The sequence below is a fragment of the Egretta garzetta genome, unplaced genomic scaffold, assembly GCF_000687185.1.
Source record: "Egretta garzetta isolate BGI_Z169 unplaced genomic scaffold, ASM68718v1 scaffold14, whole genome shotgun sequence".
Classification (NCBI taxonomy): domain Eukaryota; kingdom Metazoa; phylum Chordata; class Aves; order Pelecaniformes; family Ardeidae; genus Egretta; species Egretta garzetta.
In genome coordinates, this window is record NW_009259588.1 from 6,034,923 (window position 1) to 6,053,802 (window position 18,880).

The 18,880-nt window shown below is 40.4% G+C and overlaps 1 protein-coding gene across 1 annotated transcript in view; it reads left to right on the plus strand.

Annotated features, from left to right (window-relative positions):
- JARID2 (jumonji and AT-rich interaction domain containing 2) overlaps positions 1-18,880 on the plus strand; it is a 229,731-nt gene that overhangs the window by 169,405 nt on the left and 41,446 nt on the right. The window contains exon 5 of the mRNA XM_009637944.2: positions 8,176-8,352. Coding sequence (XP_009636239.1) covers positions 8,176-8,352 — 177 coding nt within the window. The remainder of the gene's footprint in view (positions 1-8,175; positions 8,353-18,880) is intronic.

The following is an 18,880-nucleotide window of genomic DNA, read 5'->3' on the forward strand; positions in this document are numbered from 1 at the left end:
ATGTGAAAGTCCTTTTTTTTTTTTTTTTTTTTTTTTTTTTTTTTTTTTTTTAATACTCAGTAGTCCGTTACTCTGGTGTGTGTGTTGTTACCTTTGGAAAGTGAACCTTTTATTTTTTGCCTGCAGATTCGGGCATTTCCCCACCCTTAGTCCATTTCACTAGAAAAGGAGCAATTTTCTTTCCCTTTTCAATTTTAGCTCTACTGCTTTGAAGAACGGACCAAGAAGGAAATGGGGTTTATGTGACTACACTAGCCGATAAGTTAGCCATCTTGTGATTTGTACGATGGCAGAGGAAGGGAGAGGTTGAGCATCAGTGTGTTTATGAGCTCTTTTTTATTTCTGTACTTGGGATGGCCTTTTCCTCCCTCCTGCTCAGGCTCCAGGGAGCTCCCTCTGGGACTGTTCCTGCAGGTGGAGTCAGACAAGTGAGATACAATTGCTCTTTCCTATAGAGTTTATGCAGTTCATTCTCTTTTAGCCTTGCTCCGTAAAACGACCATAAAGTGCGGGCATAAATTACATTTATTCGCACTTCAGGGACTTGGTGCTGTCCTGCCAAAACATAGTAAGTAGGACATATAATAAATGCGAAGCAGGCCCTAAATTTTAAGCATTGAGATGCCAGTACCTCAGGAGCATTTGGGAGGCAAGGTTTTTCCACCTGCATACAGCCCCAAAATGGGGCCGTGTGTCAGAGGAGAAGCCAAACCTCTGCATGCGGTTCGTTGTAGGGCTTGGCATGCTGCATGTTTTCTGGGGCAGGTTTAAGTCCCACATACCTTGACCTGCCTTGTGCTTAAATCATTCTGATGTCTTAAATTGTTTTAAGATTTTTCCAAAGGACATCTGGGTTATGTTTAATTGTTAGGAGGAAAAAAAAGAGAGGAGCTAGAGGGGGAGTTGGTGTAAATAATTCATGGAGAAGAATCCTCCAATTTTGTAGAAACCGCAGCCCAAATTACAGAGAAGGCTCTTGGATTGAGATGATTTTTGTTGTGGTTGTAACATACCAGGGTTTGAATCCTGTCCAGATGAAAACATTTGGTTTGTACTTCAGTAAATATTTCAGAAACACTGCCAGCTAATTCTGAAGAGTAATGAAATAGTGTTTTTGGCAAAGCGCATGCACTTTCCATACTTCTGATTCCACTCTTCAGATCCAAATTCAGAGGTTTTTTAATATGTTTAGCTAGTCCAAGACAAAAGTTAATGTAATATAATGAGAAACAAAACATACAGTAATTTAGGAAGGAAAACTGCACATTTGTCAAATAAAAAAAAAATTTAATAACCTCATTAGTCAAATAAAATGGCTGAAAAAGGGTATGGTTTATTCTATTAATCAGGCACTTGCCGCTGAGGTCAACGCATCTGTATGTACAGGTTGCGTAAGCATCAGTTCTGCCTACTGTTAGTAGCAAGCCTCAATTTTGCACATGCAAAGGGTACTATCTCTCTGAGAAAGCTGCTAAAAGCAGCACCAGGACTTAAAAAACATATTTTACTTTGTACTTATTGTTGTATAAGCATCAAATTGTAATAACAGAGGACATAAAATACATTTGTCATCCTTTCATATGCACTAGGCAACACTTTGTGTGTAGTTGTGGTAATTTTTTCCTATACAGTTAGGTTTTCTTTTGTGTTGCTCTCACAGTAGGAGGGAAGACAAAAATACTCAAGAGAGAATTTCAATAATGAAACTGCAGATACTGACGGAAACAGTTGCCAAACATTCTTCAAACCTCATTTTTTAAAGGGCTGAGTATCCTCCCTTTTTGTAATAATTCATAGCTCATTGTAACCACGATGAGTGAATTTAAAAAAGACAACTCACCATTAATGATTTTCTCAAAATTTGCTGCGCATAGCGGTATCTGATCACAGGAGCAGTACTCTGATGCTGGTGAGGAGAGGGTACCTGGGGTTCTGTTGGCTATCTGAGCTTTCCGCATGGCTTGCAATCCCTTAGTCGGCCATGGCAATTTGTTAGGCTTTCAAAATCTCACACTGAGGGCCAGCTTTGGTGATTTGGCCTTCCTGCAGTGATTTGGAGGAGGGGAGAGGGCTGGGAAGTTCCCTCCAGGTTGCTGCCTGGCCTTGGCTGTAGCTTTCCTGCTCTTGACTGTGAGTTAATAGTGACTTAAGTGGGAAAAAGTGAGCGGCACGTGTCCAGATCAGGGCAGCAGGTCGACAGCACTATCAGACAGATACTCCTGTTAAAGCTGCTCAATACAAGGTGTCCTTCCTGCTTTGCTCTATTTGTTACTACTGAATGTCAGTAATTCTTTCAGTATCTTCATCTCCCATTGCTCCTTCAGCCTGTGTCCATCTGCTAACTTACCTCTTGCCGCTCACCTCTTTCTCCAGGCCCAGAATATTTGAGCCCCTCCCCTCTTCTGCTTTTCTACTGCTGCATGCCCTTTCTTTCAGCTTACTTCTTCTGCATGGCTTCTCCTTCCTTCCCAACGAGTTGTTGTTGTGATGTGCCTCATCTAGTTCTCTGGTGATGGCATGTGCTTTTATGCAAATATTGATGCAAAGCAAATCAACTGTCTTGGGGGGAGGGGTGAGGGGGAAGGCATTTAGGAAGTGTGTGCCTAGACATCATCAGGACAGAATGTAAAACGTGCAGCTCCTACATGAGATTGGAAACATACTGCGTTTCGTGTTTTGTTTAATAACATGAAGTGATATATTAAGCTACACATTCAATAAGAAAAAGTGTGCATAGAAATTTTCCAAATCTTTCCGTGAGAGCTTGTAACATTACATTACAGTTACAGCATTTATTAATGGACTTTAATTTCCTTAGTCTGGGATTTTAATCTGAATCAGTTCCCTGATCTGATTCACCACATGGCCCCACAAAAAAGTTATACTGCCACAGTTGAGGTGGTGGCACGGGAATAAGAACAAGAGGCCAGACAGAGGTAGATGCTCTGTTGACAGTTTTTGATGCCAAGAAAAATGTCCATGCAGCCACAGACAGTCTAGATGGTTCCTTGTATGAAATGTCTTCTAAATAAGTGGTGGAAGTCAAATTTTATTTTCTAGATTACCATCAGATTTGCTGAGTGAGCGGGGGTTTTCAGGCACCTGCTGATCGGGTGCATGGCGGGGTGGGTTTCTCAGTATGGAGGGCTTTCCCCAGGCGCTGGAGGACTGCTCCCCTGCTTCTTCCCCTTCAGGGCCCATGGTAGCAGCTGCCTGCACAACATGGAGTCTCCCAGAACAGAAAGAGACTTGTAAAATTCAATACAGCCACAGGCTCTCATAACTCTCTTGCAGATTTTTCTGCTGTTTTCTTGGGGATGGAAAGCAAGGAAGGGGGAATTATATACCTAGAGTGCTGAGACCTGGCATGCACCACCTCCCAGGCACAGATGTTGCCCTCTGTCTGGAGCATTGCAGCTCTTCTCTTTTGCTGTTGCTTATTAATTAAATTCTAATGTTGCTCTTTAGATTGCCCTGGGTAGGCTTTGAGAATCATGCCTTGGTGAGGCGGGGAGCCGGGGGAGAAGAGGAAGAGGAGGGATGATTGCTCATCTTTACTCTTGCTGTCTGGCTGGGAAAATATGTGCAAGAATGAACTGGCATAGCTGCCCTTTGGGTTTCTGTTGCTGAGTGTGTCCAGGCAAAGACAAAAATGTACAGAATAATGTGTGTCAGAAATTAAAAAATCAAGCAAGCGGACTGTATGTTCTGTGAACGTGTGTATATGTATGCGTCTGGTGAACCTGCAGTTTTCCCTATTCTCATGCCGTTTTGAAGAGTTTTTATCATCTTGCTGTCATACATAATTTTCATTATAATGATCTGTTATACATGGAGAAAGAAACCTGAGAGCAACAACTCTCAACGAAGTCTGCCTGTAAGGAAAACCACCAAGTTCTTAACTTGAGATGAAGACAGGTCAGATTTCTGAGGAAGGGCAATATATTTTGTTAGACCAACTGATGTAGCTGAAAAAAAAAGAAACAGCTCTTGAGCGCATGTTCCTCTCCACATCTCCAATGATCTTAGACATTTGTGGCTACAATAACACTATTTAATATTGTTTATATAAATCAGCAGCTTTGAGTGACAAATGGGATCCCCTGTAGAGGCAGGCTATGGCATCATATACACATCCCTGTCTGGTCTCAGAGACAGTGAGGGGTATTTATTATAATAAAGAAGGTGAGTGATCACCTAGCTTCCACTCTTAACAGTGCAGCTTCACTCATATGAGCTTCGTTAGTTCTTCAGTCATGAGAAGTCTGAGTTTTATTTCCGTAACAGGAGTTTTGGAGCGTTCTCTTTGCTCTTTGCTTGGTCTAAACCACGAGTGCACATCAACCACTCACACTTACGCATGTTAGGTATTGACTAATCAACATAATTGTCATTCATTTAGCTTGAATGAAATCACGGTGTACTTAAAGCCTTGTCTTTCCTTCAGTTTGCTCATAAAGGGAGTTTGCAGTATCTTGAGTAGCCTTTTTTCAGTATTTTAAACTAGTATTTTCTCAGCCTTTTGGACATGTTTAGCTACATAGACTTAAAGTGAAAGTGGTTTTAACCAGCTCAACCCATAGGTGTGAACAAATTCTCAGTATTTGAGTCTGTTCCAGAACTGAAATCTTATTATAAAAGACAATGATAAAAACAGTTCTAATATTAAAAGTAAACAAGAAAACTCAAAGTTTTTAGATTTCTTTCAGGGTCTTCCATCCACAACAGTGCTTAAATAGAACAAAAATGCGTGAGTTCAGCCTTTTTTTTTTTTTTTTTTTTTTTTTTCTGTTCTGCAAGTCAACTTTAATAAATATGTAGGAAAGCTGGGAGGGGAGGAGGCGACCCAAACTGAACGCCAGCTTTTCTCCGAGGTCTCATATTGCAGAGCACTTAGATCAGTAAAGTGAGGGCTAGCAGGACTCTCCTGTGTTATTGGACGTTGCTAGTCTAATTTCTCTGGAAATGTACTTCCCAAACAGTCCCAGCTGTCCCAGGAATGCAGTTTAACCATTGCTGTTCATAGTTCATGATTGAAAAGAATTAAAAAATGTCATTCTGACTTAAGATTTATGCACTGAGATTACGACATCTGAATAGCAGGAGTTAGGTGAAGTTTGTATCTGCTCTTATACTTGGGTTAGACCCTCCATCCTTTCTAAGCGGAATGACACAGTACTATATTTTTTGTGCTTTAAAATTAAAAAAAAAAACACCAAAAAACATTGCTATTGTAATAACATTTGTGTTGCAGATGATAATTTTTTTGCTGGTTGCTGTTGAAAGCAGCTGACAGAAAAGCTCAGGGATGTGGAACTCTAGGGAAGATGAGGCTTCAAGAATAGATGCTGTATCTGGTCTCCTATTTTAGTGTCTCAGAAGGATAAAATTTCTGACTATTTCTCTAATTATAATAGAGAGATTTCAGTCTGCATTTGAATCTAACTTTGAGCGTTCCTAACAGTATGTTTCTTCTACTGGCATCATTTGTTAATGCATTAATGCACTGATGGTGCCAGACTTTGGATCCTGATTAGAACTGATGCACAGTACAGACCTGCAGAGCTAATAACTTCTGAGTCCGTACCACAGACTTGGGTACCTAGGTGGAAGAAAAAAGACAATTTATTTTTAAGGCAGCACTGTCCTGGAGTAGCTGTTATGGAGTCTTCTAGTTAGTTGATGTTGAGACTTAAAGCTCCCCTCCAAGCAGAAGAATTAATTGCTTCTCAGCACCTTTTACCTACTATGGTTGATTGCTTAGAGTGTGCCAAAAAGTTCTGGGCTTGCATAAAAAATGTGAAGGTTTTTGTTTCTGTAAGTTGCTACAGCTCCCGCGCCTTGAAATATGTCAGCAATCTTAATTTGATCATTAGTCTGTATAAATATGAAAGTTGGGGCATGCAAAAGGCTTTCCCCCTAGGATAACCATATGTGTCCATACATTTGTGTCTAGGTTGGATGGATTAATACGTACGTGGGGGGGGGGGGGGGGAGGGGAATCGTCGTGCTCTAGGTGCTGCTGGAGTGTTTCCCCTAGCTGTCCCAGGGCTACCATTGATGCCTAGCATGGGCTGCCAGTGGGGATTTTCTCTCTGCTTCTCCCCAAGGAAGCCACAGTCCCGAAGGAGCTGTTACAGAGACCAAGAGCAGAGGTCTTTACAGGCAGGGGCTAAGCCCCATGCAGCCGCTCACTTGCTCTGCCGCCAGTGGGATGGGGAGAGAATCGGAAGGGTAAAAGTGAGAAAACTTGTGGCTTGAGATAAAGACAGTTTAATAGGGAAAGCAAGAGTGGCGCGCACAAGCAAAGCAAAACAAGACAAGGAATTCATTTGTTCACTGCTTCCCATGGGCAGGCAGGTGCTCAGCCATCTCCAGGAAAGCAGGGCTCCGTCATGTGTAAGAGTGACTTGGGAAGACAAACGCCATCACTCCAAGCATCCCCCCCCTTCCCTCTTCTTCCCTCAGTTTATATGCTGAGCACGATGTCACATGGTGTGGGATATCCCTTTGGTCAGCTGGGGTCAGCCCTCACGGCTGTTTCCCCTCCCGGCTTGGGGTGAGGAGCAGAAAAGGCCTTGACGCTGTGTAAGCCCTGCTCAGCAGTAACAAAAACATCCCTGTCTTATCAACACTGTTTTGGTCACAAGTCCAAAACGTAGCACCATACAAACTACTTTGAAGAAAATTAACTCCATCCCAACCAAACCCAGTACACTTAGGAAAGGATAGTTCGTTGCAGAAACAGCCTATCCTGGTTTTTGTGCCATATTTAGATAGCCATTCATTAAAATGTAATTTCTGTAGTTTAGAGTGTTTCGTACAAACCTGGTGGGAGCAGAAAACATGTAACCCAAAAATAAGCTTTAGTTAGTTGTTGGCAATGGCAACACCAACAGCTCAAAACCAAACAAAACACAGAATTGCTGTTGCAAAGAGCTCGAAGCCAGAAGTGTTTCCTAAGGAAACATCAGCCAAATAGCCACTACCTTGTGCTGTTGGTCTGTAGCCCAGCTCTTTGTCCTTTGTTTTATTTAGCTACAGGAAAATAATTGAAGCGATGAGTCCCCATTCTCCAGTTCTATAAACTTTCTTTTTTTTTTTCCCCTTTCTGCACCAAAATAAATGTTTTTGTGAATAAGTAGAAGGCTGCTAGGGCACCTGTCCCTCCAGGGGATAGACCGAAGACTCATTTCAAAGTAGAAACTAATGTCATGCATAAGGGAAAGTGTTCATTAGTTATCAGCAGTATTTGTACATTTAAAAATAGTTATTAGATTGCTATAGTCCTGTAATGTGTCTTGATGCAGTGCAGGGAAACCTGTACACTGTTGCAAGTCATGCATAAAAGAAATTTTGTGCAAGAGTTACATTTAAATTACAACCATGTATTGTTGTTAAGCTTGTGAATCCTCACTTCTCTTACTGATTTGCATGTTGTATCTTAGCCTTGCGCAAACAAGGCAGGTTAGGGGCAGCATCATGGGAAGCAAGCAAGAGATGAGAAGCAACATCCTCAAGAGGAGCCCACAGGGAATCGGGAGAACTTTGCTCTTTTCTTTCCTTTGCCAGAGACCTGCTAGACAAATTTAAAGACCTCAATGTCTTGGGTTTTTCTCTTTGTTTAAAAATGAAGCAGAATACTGCAAAGCATTGTGTACAATACTGTAGAGGTCTGCAAAACATTCTGAAGTTTAAATACTAATATTTTATTGTAATAGTAACCTAAAAATATTACCAGGGTGCAGATTGGTTTGTAAATGCTCTTTTTTCTTCTGTTTGGAAAAGCTGTACGCTTCTAGTTTGGGTGTTAAGACTTCAGTAGGGCACTTAAGCACGCATTTGAAATTAAGCCATGTGCATTATTAGTCCTTTTTGGAATACACAAAGCTATTAATTAGGGCTTGTAGCAAGACTGTTTGTTTGTCATACTTTAGTATGAACAGAATGTGCTTGGGGCGGGGGGGAAACCCTACTTTTCAAGCACATACATGTCCTGTTGGTAAAAATTAATAAATAAACCCCCTCCAGTTAGTCATGCAGTAGTGTGACCTTCCAGCTCTGAGGCCACCTCTTACCCTGCTATGTGTAACACTAAAGTAGGTTATGATCAATATGGTTCGTGCAGTAAGTGAATGTAATGATGCTAATGAGCCATTTCTTTATAATGATCAGGTTCTCCAGCCCTGCCCAGCAACATGGTATATTTTGGAAGCTCTCAGGATGACGAGGATGAAGAAGAGGAGGAGGAGGAGACAGAGGACGCAAAAACAGCCACAAACAATGCTTCATCATCATGCCAGTCAACCCCCAGGAAAGGAAAAACGCATAAACATGTACCAAATGGGCAAGGTAGGTCCTAAATGGCACTGTTCTTCCACGCTGTCTATTAAAGAAATTTATGAGCTGAATGTGCTTAATCCTTGTCCGTCCTTCTGGGTCTGACTTGAAAAGGATATGGACCATAATGGGAAAAGGGAGTGAGATGTAGTGTTAGCATCTTCTGCTTTAACCTGTTTCTCCTGGCAATCTGAACTCCATCTGTGGCAGAACTGTAACTGCAGGGCTGGAATTTATATATATACACACACACTGGAGTTATACACACACATATATATATATGTATAGACACACATAGTCACTCTCTCTCTGGCTTTTTTGAGACTGATGTTTAATCTAGAATGTTTTTGTTTTATCAAAGTTAAATATAAGCATCCACAAGTGTTACCAAAACGTGTGGCAGGGGCAACACTTAATTTCTCATGTGCAATATTGATACCACAATTGCAGTAGGTTAAGATACTGTATTCATGTTGTTGATTGAAAGATTTTATGGAAGCAGCTTCTTCAAGTCAGTTATTCCTTTGCAAATCAACAGAAGCTGCATTCATTACACAGTATTTCTGTCATGACGTCCTCGTGCCAGATCTTGATATCCGTGTATGGATCCATGTATGTTGCAACATCACCTAATGTAAAATGGAAGACCTAAAAACCACGCTGAAAATTTTCTGAGCCTGCTATAATGCTCCACTGGCCAAAGTCCTGTGTGATGTGGTTCTTTTTAGAGAAAGAGCTCTTATAACATAACAACTTTGTGCCCTCTTTGTCTGACATTATTCGAAATGGAGCCTGTGCTCTCTGTTCCCTTCCTCAGTATTAGTTTACCATGAAAATCTTTCTTTCTGGTGACTGCCCATTCAGCTCTCCTCCTATTAAGAGGAGGACTGGGAGGAAGGTCTGTCTACAGCGCACTTTTGGAGAGATGGTTGTGACTTGAGCCTGCTTTTTTTTTTTTTTTTTTTTTCCCCCCCCTTCTTTCATGCTACTCTCTGCTCTTAAGAAGAAATTAGTAGATCCCGATTACTTCACTGTGCTTGGTCCTCATCTCTGCTTTTCAAAAGGGAGTTTTCTATAAAGGATGCCCTTGTTACATATACCAAAATTATTTTTCATTACTATGTCTGAATCTGGTTTTTATTGCACACCCAAGCTCAAAAACTCTTTGTGAAGCACTTGTGGAGAAGTGCAAGGTGACGTTATGCCTAATAGCATTTCAACTGTCAGCTGCAATCAGGAGCTTTAGTGCTGTAAAAGCCATGGATCAAAACTTGGCACTTTGGATTGATTTCTAAATAACCCCCCCAAAATAACAGACACAAAACTCTACATATGGAAAATGAGATTGCACGTAACAGAACTGCTGCCTTAGAGTTTTGAATGTGATATATCATTACAAAAGAAGCTGATCGTGTTCCTTGAGAATGTCCCAGATGGCAGCCACTTTGAAATTAGCTCAAAACCAGAGACACCTGAAATCTTAATTGGGGGTAAGTAAAGGCAAACTTAATGAGCCATCTAATGGCTTCATAATCTTTATCAATATAGATCAGAGTGAGCATAAATGAAGCTGCTGCTTTAATAGATCTGCAAAAGACCTTTATAAAATACATAGGAGACAATGTGAGATGTTTTGACAAAGGTGATGAAACAGGAATTCCCAGAGAAGGCAGCTTGTTCTTCTTCGTCATTGTAATTTCTTTTTTTCCCTTTTTTTTTTAATTAAAATTTCCTTACCCAGGGGTATTCCCATTTTTCAGTGTCTGTTATTTTGGTTGACAGCCAATAGTATTTTTGTTTCCTGTGAATAAAGTAGATTCTGGTTCATGTGTGTCTGTTTTAAATGAGACCACACACAAAGGCAGACCAGGGACGGGTGCAGCAAATGAACTTAATCTAGCGTGAGAGTCTATTTTTAATGAATTAAAGTCTTTTGTTTTTAATATAAAATGTGTAGTCAAGCACTTTGGACCTGAAAATGCTAAGCATTTGCTATGACATACAACAACAAAGGTTCAAGGCTTGATTAATGTCATTAGACAGTGTCAAATAATTGCTTTCTACTACATGGGGGCCAGAACAACTTTCCTGGGTGAAGTCATTTGTCAATATCCTCTTCTGACGCCAATATGGGGCGTTATTAGGAATGCACACCAAACTATTTGTTATAACCTAGCCTGTTGAGCCACCTTTTGAACAGCTAACTCAATCGGAAACACCTAAGTATGAGTAAGAAGCACGTATAACACATGGCATAGCTTGGTGCATGAATTGAAGTAGTTAGCTCAACTGACTTAGAATCATAGAATCGTTTAGGTTGGAAAAGACCCTTAAGGTCATCAAGTCCAACCGTAAACCTAGCATTGCCAAGTCCATCACTAAACCATGTCCCTAAGCACCACGTCTACCCATCTTTTAAATACCTCCAGGGATGGGGACTCGACCACTTCCCTGGGCAGCCCGTTCCAATGCTTGACATCCCTTTTGCTGAAGAAATTTTTTCTAGTATCCAGTCTAAACCTCCCCTGGTGCAACTTGAGGCCATTTCCTATCGTCCTATCGCTTGTTACTTGTACTTGGGAGAAGAGAATGCTCCCAACCCTGCTACACCCTCCTTTCAGGTAGTTATAGAGGGCAATAAGGTCTCCCCTCAGCCTTCTCCAGGCTAAACAACCCCAGTTCCATCAACTGCTCCTCATCAGACTTGTGTTCCCACACTGCTTTCGTAGATATATTTAAAGCATCAGATTGCTACCTGTGCCTTTTCATCCTCCTCTCTTAGTACTTCTGATGTGCTGCACACATATTGAACTGATAAAGAGCAAAGTAAAATGTTTGGCAGGAGAAGTGTTTATCCCTCACGTTCACAGGAGTGCGGAAAAGGGATATGTAGCAATGTGCAAGTCTTTCCTTCGTGCAGTATCTTAGTGCGGGCAGTGATAGTTTTGCGGTTAAACCGTTTCCTAAGATATTGCTGTGGTTGTGACAAGGGAAAATGGTAGAGCTGTGCTCTTAAAAATTGGCTTCATGTCATTGCCAAACTTCAGCTGATTAGGCCGGGTCTGACATATGTTAAGCTAAGTTAGCAGCAGTTAAAGGCTTGGATGTCATTGGTGGCGATTTGTGCCTTGGTTAGAAACTAGTATTAGTTCTGCGTGGGTGTCTCTCATGCTGTGTGGGATGTTCTGCATGTAACTCTTCCCATTACTGCCTTTTTCAGCGTGCTTAAACTTACAATGAACAATTCTTGCTAAGAGAAGATACTTTTTCAGTATCAGAATTTTTCAGGTACAGATTTTCAGTATTTGCAAGAGAACTGTTCTCTTGTAGAGTAAAATGTGTGAGTCATTCTTAAGGTATGATCTCACAGTACGTGTCATAGACTAATTCAGGTCAGAGAAGACCCCAGGAGGTCATCTAGTCTCACCTCGTCCACAAAATACCAGTGAAGACTTTTCTGACAAATTCAGCAACAAAGTTGGCAGAGGTTTGTGCTTTTAGTTATATATGTCTTTTAAGGAGGGGGAGATTTTAGAAGCTTTCTAAAACTTGATGTGGAATTTTGGCCCTAATAAGAATTATTTTAATTGAGTTTGCATTTATAGCAGGGTTAAAATGGTGAAAGGTCAGAAACTAATCAACTGAATCACTTGGCCTCCATATAGCTACTGACTTCAAAAGGATATTTTCCCAGCTAAGAAACCATATGAACATTTAGTTGGAATAGAGAAATCCCTCTTGCTGCTTCAGTCAGGGATTTCATCTTTTTAAAGTACGTAGTTCCTTTTTAACTTCAGACCTTCTAAGTAAGTTTGTGGTGAATTTCAAAATTAACATATGGAAAGTTACGGATGATATGGTGCTGCATATTGTTGCAGCAGCTAGAGCAGAGGTTCAGATGACTGTTTGTAATTGCAGCCCTGTTACTGACCCTTATGAGTGTGGGTGTAGGAACCCCGTAATTCTCGGTGTTTAGATCCAGAATGCCCAGCCACGGGGTACCTGTGTGCTGCTCAGATGGATATGCTTATTTTCCAGCTTGCATTCTGTATGCATCTCAAATGACCATCAGTCTATCTGAGACTATTACACGGCTTTGAACGCAAGGAATTCGGTGGAAGAAGCAGGCAGGAGCATTGGCTTAAACAATGTGGTTTTTCTTCAGTGTAGTTTCCAGGTGTGGGGAGAAATTTCTCAACCACAGCCTGGATGACAGGGCATCTTGCCAGCATGGAGGAGGAGATGGAGAGACATTGATCTATTAGAAAATTGACCTTATGCAAAGGGAGGAGGGCGTCAGTCATCAGCTGCTGCAGGCTGACGTGCTGGGAAAGCAGGTTCTCCGCAAGCGAGCTGTACTCTGCTTCCCTGGGGGACAGGGAGGTACCGAGTCTAAATTACATCCCCCCACTGCTCGGAGGAAATTCCAAGTTGTAGGTAAGAGGGTAGGCTTAGGTCTCTGTTTCTTTAAAACTAATTCTTTGAATTCCTCCCAAGTAAATAAATCCTACTTTGATTTCATTCTGTGGCACAATGGAAGGTTTTCTCTGCAGGCTCCTGAAGGAAAATGTTTGCAGGTGCCAAGTCTTTTGTTAGGCAGGCTGGGATCAGGAACTGGAAGATGCAGTTAGGGAGTTGCTGGGTTATCGGTCCCATCACAAAAGCAAAAGGGCATAGGCGTTACTGTACTTGAAAGGGCTTGTGGACTGGAAGAGGGCCTCAGGAGGAGCAGCGTACACAGATACAGTTGCGCAGACAACTTTGAAATTGCACGCAGCAGGCTACAGTTCCTCTAATAATGGTTGGCTAATTTCCTCAAGAAGGATGATTGCAGGATTAGGTATTTCTCACACCAGCACAGCAGTTCAAAGGTGAAGAGGAGAGCACATCTGGGCCAGCACACCTGGGAATGTTGTGTTTGTCTTCAGATGCCCAAAATGGACAATTAAGTTCTAATTTACATTTAGGAAAACAAAGTTAGCCATCATTATTTGTAACCAGATTTCTTCATGAAGGAGAGTCTTGTTTCCTTTGCTGCAGCAAACCGGCTCCGGTGTGTCAGAAAACCTACTGGGTCAGAAACAGTTACTGGTCCATGCTAGGTTTTGTTTATGTGGTCAGATAAAAACTGCTCTGCGTGCCTTTTGCCTGAAATGAGCTGGGGAGCAAATTGTGTAGATGCCTTTTTTCTTAAAGCTCAAATTTCAAAACAGACCTGGCACTAGTGCATAGTAAGCAGGCATCGCTAGAAATACTATACTCTGCTTTAGTGCTGTCTTCCTCGCTTACCAGAAGCACAGAAGAATGTTTTGCTTCTCAATTTGCAATGGATAATTTAGCAGAGTAATTTCCTTACATGTGTAGTAACAACGATGATGCAGAAAAAGATTGTAGATATTTTTTTCTTATTATTTCAGGATATAGTTCAATGCAGTGTTTGTACATTTGGGGCTTAAATGGCATATCTTTTACATACATTACTGTTTGAGAGTGTTGTGAGAAAATTCAAATTTGTGATTGCAATTCCTTATTTAGTTTTGGTTTTAACTAAATTTTATATTTGCGGGTAGGTACGTAAGATGGAGTCTTAGGCTCATGCATCTTTTCCAGTGAAATTAATCCTGAAGAGGTAAACATTTAGAAGAAAAATATTTTCTGCATCCAGCTAAAATGCAGAATGAGAAAATTTCAGGCAGAGTGCTACAATAGTTAATGGGTAGGCAATTATTTTGATGATTTACAGCCTTTTGTTGAAATACCATGGAACCAGTAATTGTTGCAATAAACATTTTTGCACATTTAATTTTTCTGCAAAAATATGTAACATGAAAATTACCCGTTTTGCAGTAATTTGCATATTTAAATATGCAAATCACCCACAACACATTTGGGGATTTGCGGATTTTGAGTAGCTAGATGTATGACCTGTGGAGAAGAATAGGGGAGCTGGAAGTTACTCAAAAAAATCGAATTGTTATCCTGGTGAGAGACTTGTGATAACACATAGACACTTCTTGTATGGACTTGCTGCTTGGCGAGTGACCCCTTTGATGTTGTTTGTGTCGTAATGGTTAGGTGAGAGTAATGAATTTGTGCTAAGACGAGACACTCAGTATTGAATTTTTGCAAACGGTGGCGTGGTGTCTCATACCAATAATGCTCCTCTCAATGGCCCAATATATATTCCTGTGAGTGTAGGGTGTTGAGCTGTGTTATTGATAGTGTCAAAAACAAATTCAGTGTTACCTGCCACGGTTCTCCTGTTCGACTTCTGTTAGCATGCAGTTATGGAAATTTTGTTGCAGAGTTGCCCACTGACAAATTGCATAACACTGCGTTAGGGCTGGAGAATTGCGGAAACAGCAGTACCGCACGCTTTCATACGATGTTGTGGTGTCCTTTTCTCCTGAAGTAAACCTTTGCCGCTGACCCTGAGTAGGTAGATCATGTTGGGGGGCTCCAGAAGGCAGCTTCTATCTCTGGCAGTGGTCTAGAGAAGTCTGAACATACCTAACACTTAAGGAAAACAATCAGCAGTATGAAAATACTCTGTTTTATGGAAGTAGATCATTGTTTTAGTTCCTCCGGGAGGGGAAAAGAATTACTGCCTGGGCCCTTTAAGGCAGTTTGAGAGCCACATAAATGTTTTCACAGTGACTTAAAACTGAATTAAAGCCAGAGCAAGAATGTTTTTGTACAGTAACGGATACTTAATGCCAGAAAGTTGATTAATATTACATCTCTTCCCAAACATGATCTATGTAACAACATGAGGTTTGCATTGGAATAGCTGGCTTGGGTTCACAACATTGGCAAGGCTCCCTTTTCTCCTTCTAAAAACAAAACTTCTCCCTTTCACTCTTAACTTCCCTCTTTGTTTTGGATAGTTTCTTGAATGCAGAGTCACTTGCTTTACACAGCACGAGCTCTGCAACAGGCAGCATGTGTGTACATATATGGTCCATACCTTTATCCTCCAGACACTGGCATAAAGCAAGAGGGTTCATGCATCAGTACTCTACTGTCCCTGCAACAGACTCCCCCGTTATCTCAAGTATAAAGCATATCTAATGCAGGAATAATCTCCAGGAGGGCTTGGGAGAGAAAGCTTTGCCCATGGAGTCAGCAGTTGGCTGAACCCAGTCCAGTAATTCTGCTGCTTCCACAGTAAAATCCTGATTATTGTATATACTATAAATTGGCTTCTGAATGACTGGCTGGATGTATCCTATAAAATATTTGCATGCAAATTAATTTGTAGGAATACTTCAGAAAATTGCTGAAAACACAATAAATGTTTATAGCTCACTATGGTGTCAATTCTTGTAGTAAATGCTTAGTTAATCTGTAGTAATTGAGCACATCTGTGGCTTTACTTGATCAAAAATTTTTTTAGCCATTATTGTAGCTGCACCTAGTACATGCACAATTTACACAGTTTGCGTAGGGATTCTTTATCACCGTTTCAAATGAGATACCCCAAAGTCCCTGTATGGGATCCTGGGTGAATATTGGTGCCCGGGGTCCAGTTCTCCCGATGCAGAGAGCACTGTGACGCTTCCGTGGGGATCACGCCTGCCATAAGGTTTTGCTCTGCTGCCATAAATTATATCAGTGGTTTAAAAACCCCCAGTGCATGCGAGTTTTGAATGTAGTGGTTCAGTTTCTTTGCGTTTGATCATCACTGCTAACCAGAAGACCCACAAGTATTTCACACTGGGACCCTTATTGTTTCAGCTTAATAATAATAATAATTGCTTTGGAGGACATGGCATTTTGAGAACGAGCATTCAGATACATATGGATAAAAGGATATCCATTTATTCTGCTTGAAGTGTCTGAACACCAATAATTTACTTGCACTTCTAATTATTTGTTAGTGCTCTTACCTTTAACTAAAAGCTGTTCTGGAAATGTAGAGCTGGTTAAAGTAGCATAAAATAATCATAATTCAAGACTACAGAAGATTTCTGCTTTAATAATATGAGTTTCACCACTCCGTGTGGGTTGGGCTTTTTCTTCTGTCTTTCTGGGGTTTTTTAAATGAAATTATTGCCTCAAAGATGAAACCTTTATTGACTACACTTGCATGAGAAAAAAAACCCAAAACAAAAATGGGAGCAGAACATTGGATATTGTGTGTATCAGAGTAATCTCTAGGATGGGAGACTATAGCCGATACATACCTATATCTGGGCTTAGTAAAGCATAAGGTACACCTTTTCTGCTTTTCTGAATGCCTCAGAAATATTAAAGAGCTGGCAGACATGAAGGAGAATGTAATTTGCTACATAAGAAGACACAAAAGAATGAGTAATCATTTTATTGTTAAATCATATTTGGTCTCAGTATTTAATGCTGAGTTTTGGTTTTGGAGAGGGTTTATTGTTTTTCTTTCCTTTGAGAAGCGTGTGTTTCTGTCTTATTATCAGTTATTCTTCAACAGTGAGATTTCTTGAGGGGCTTTTTGGTCTTTTCTGGTGATTTCAGCTTCTCACTGAACGGTCTTACTAGCAAGTCCAGGGGATTTTCTTTTTCCTTTTAAATGCTTGGCTTGTGATAGTGTTTTGTAATTAATCAAATTATCATTTTAATACTTGTTCACATAACATGTCTGTAAATTTTGCAGAACTTATTACTGCAGAAAGGCTTTTATACCTATCTAGCTGGATATAACAATATTCTAGGTGTTGGAAGAAACAAACTCTGATTTTATAGAAACTGATACCATCTACTGTTTAAGTAGAGACAGCTTGACTAGGACTGTTTTGCATCTACGTTTTCTCCCTTTTTATTGTGTTTTCAGGCTTTAAGCTTTTTAAGCTTTTCCTGTGAGACTGAACATTTTTTCTCTCCCATTTCTCTCTTCCCTTTTCAAGAATCTTACAAATTAAGACAAAAGATAATTACTCAGAGGGTAAAACTGGCAGGGTTCCCACGACACTTAAAATTAATGAGCTGTTGCATATAAAATATACCTTGTCTCATGTTCACTGGGGGTTTTTTTGGTGAACCATAAAAGTGCACAATTTGGCTTTTTGGCTGTGCTTTCTGTTTTAGTAATTTTCAGTTTATAAAGTGGCAACTGAATACAGAAGACTAATCTCTCTGACTTAACGTTTCTGTATGAGCAGATCAGCCTATACAATTTGTTCCCTCCGAAGGAAAATACCACTCGCAGTGATGAAATACATATTAACGAAGCTGCCATTGCTTGTTTGTGCCATGTCTTATTAAAAATAAATAGTCGTGCTTCGTGTGTCTGTAGCATCTTCCATCTGATGTGAGAACTCCTTACAAAGGAGGATAAATGTATTGTCGTGAACTCCCCGAGAGGGGTTGACAATTATTATCAGTTCCATCACTGGAAATGAGACACAGAGGTTACACGACTTTCACTGAGAAATCCTTGGCTGGCTGGGGCAGTGCCAGTTGCTCCTGAGCTCGGGAGTGACGGAGCCATGGGAGAATTTGCAGTGACTTTGCTGCTGACAGCTTTTCTCTCGTTCTTACTCAATGTATGCAAGAGGGAGGGAAGAGAGGAGGAAGAGCAGTTGCTTCTTTTTTTTTTTTTTTTTTTTTTTTTTTTTTTTAACATAATCTGCTTCAACACTTACAACTGACTGAATATGATAAGTGACCTGAATTAGAAATTTGTCAATAGCTTGCTGGAGTTTCGGCTTTTGGAGGTGTGATGAGAAGGTAGATAGCTGGTTGGGAAGGTTTGGAGGTAGGTGTCTATTCAAAAGCAGCTTAGATGCCCCTCATCTGTCTAGAAGGATTATTGGTTGTTTATTATTATTACCATTAACTGCTACTACTACCATACTGCTATAGGACATCTGTAGAGACAGCTGAGCTTCACAATTCAGATAAAAAGGTATGTATCGTAAGCATATCATGTCTAGTGACAAAAGGCGGCTTTCATTTCACAAGAAAACAATAACTTCATTCATTTAGCATTAACTATTCTCAAACAGATGGGGTGTGTTGTGTGTAATAAATACTTAGATACTTGTGCTATTAAGTATTTATGACTTTTCTTATTTACATCCTTTCTTAAACCATGGCAAAAAAGGCAGAGATAAAAAACAGGAGTAGATGAGTAGAGAAGGCAGGAGGGCACTTGCCCTTGCGGGTGTTGGATCACAAGCCTCACAGACCTCTGTCAAGTGCTTCATTGAAGGGGGAGCAGCACTGACATAAATTCACCACATTTTTGATTAATAAACAAACAAACAAAAGGAGAAATGTGACTTTTTTTTTTTTTTTTTAAGCTCAGCTTTTCATGTTACCTGACAACAAAAGAGCATTGACTATTCTTAAATAAATTCACCAGAGGGACAGGAACGAAACCTGCTGAGATAGACCTGTATACGTATGCGTAATATTTATTGTACAAAATACGGTTTCTGTTCTGTGCTTTTTTATCCCTTCACTTCAGCAGAAAGCTAAGGTGCTCAGCATAAGTCCCAGCATCACTTTATATGATGTTCCAAAATGGGTTTACTATTTTCTTTTTTTTTTTTTTTTTTTTTTT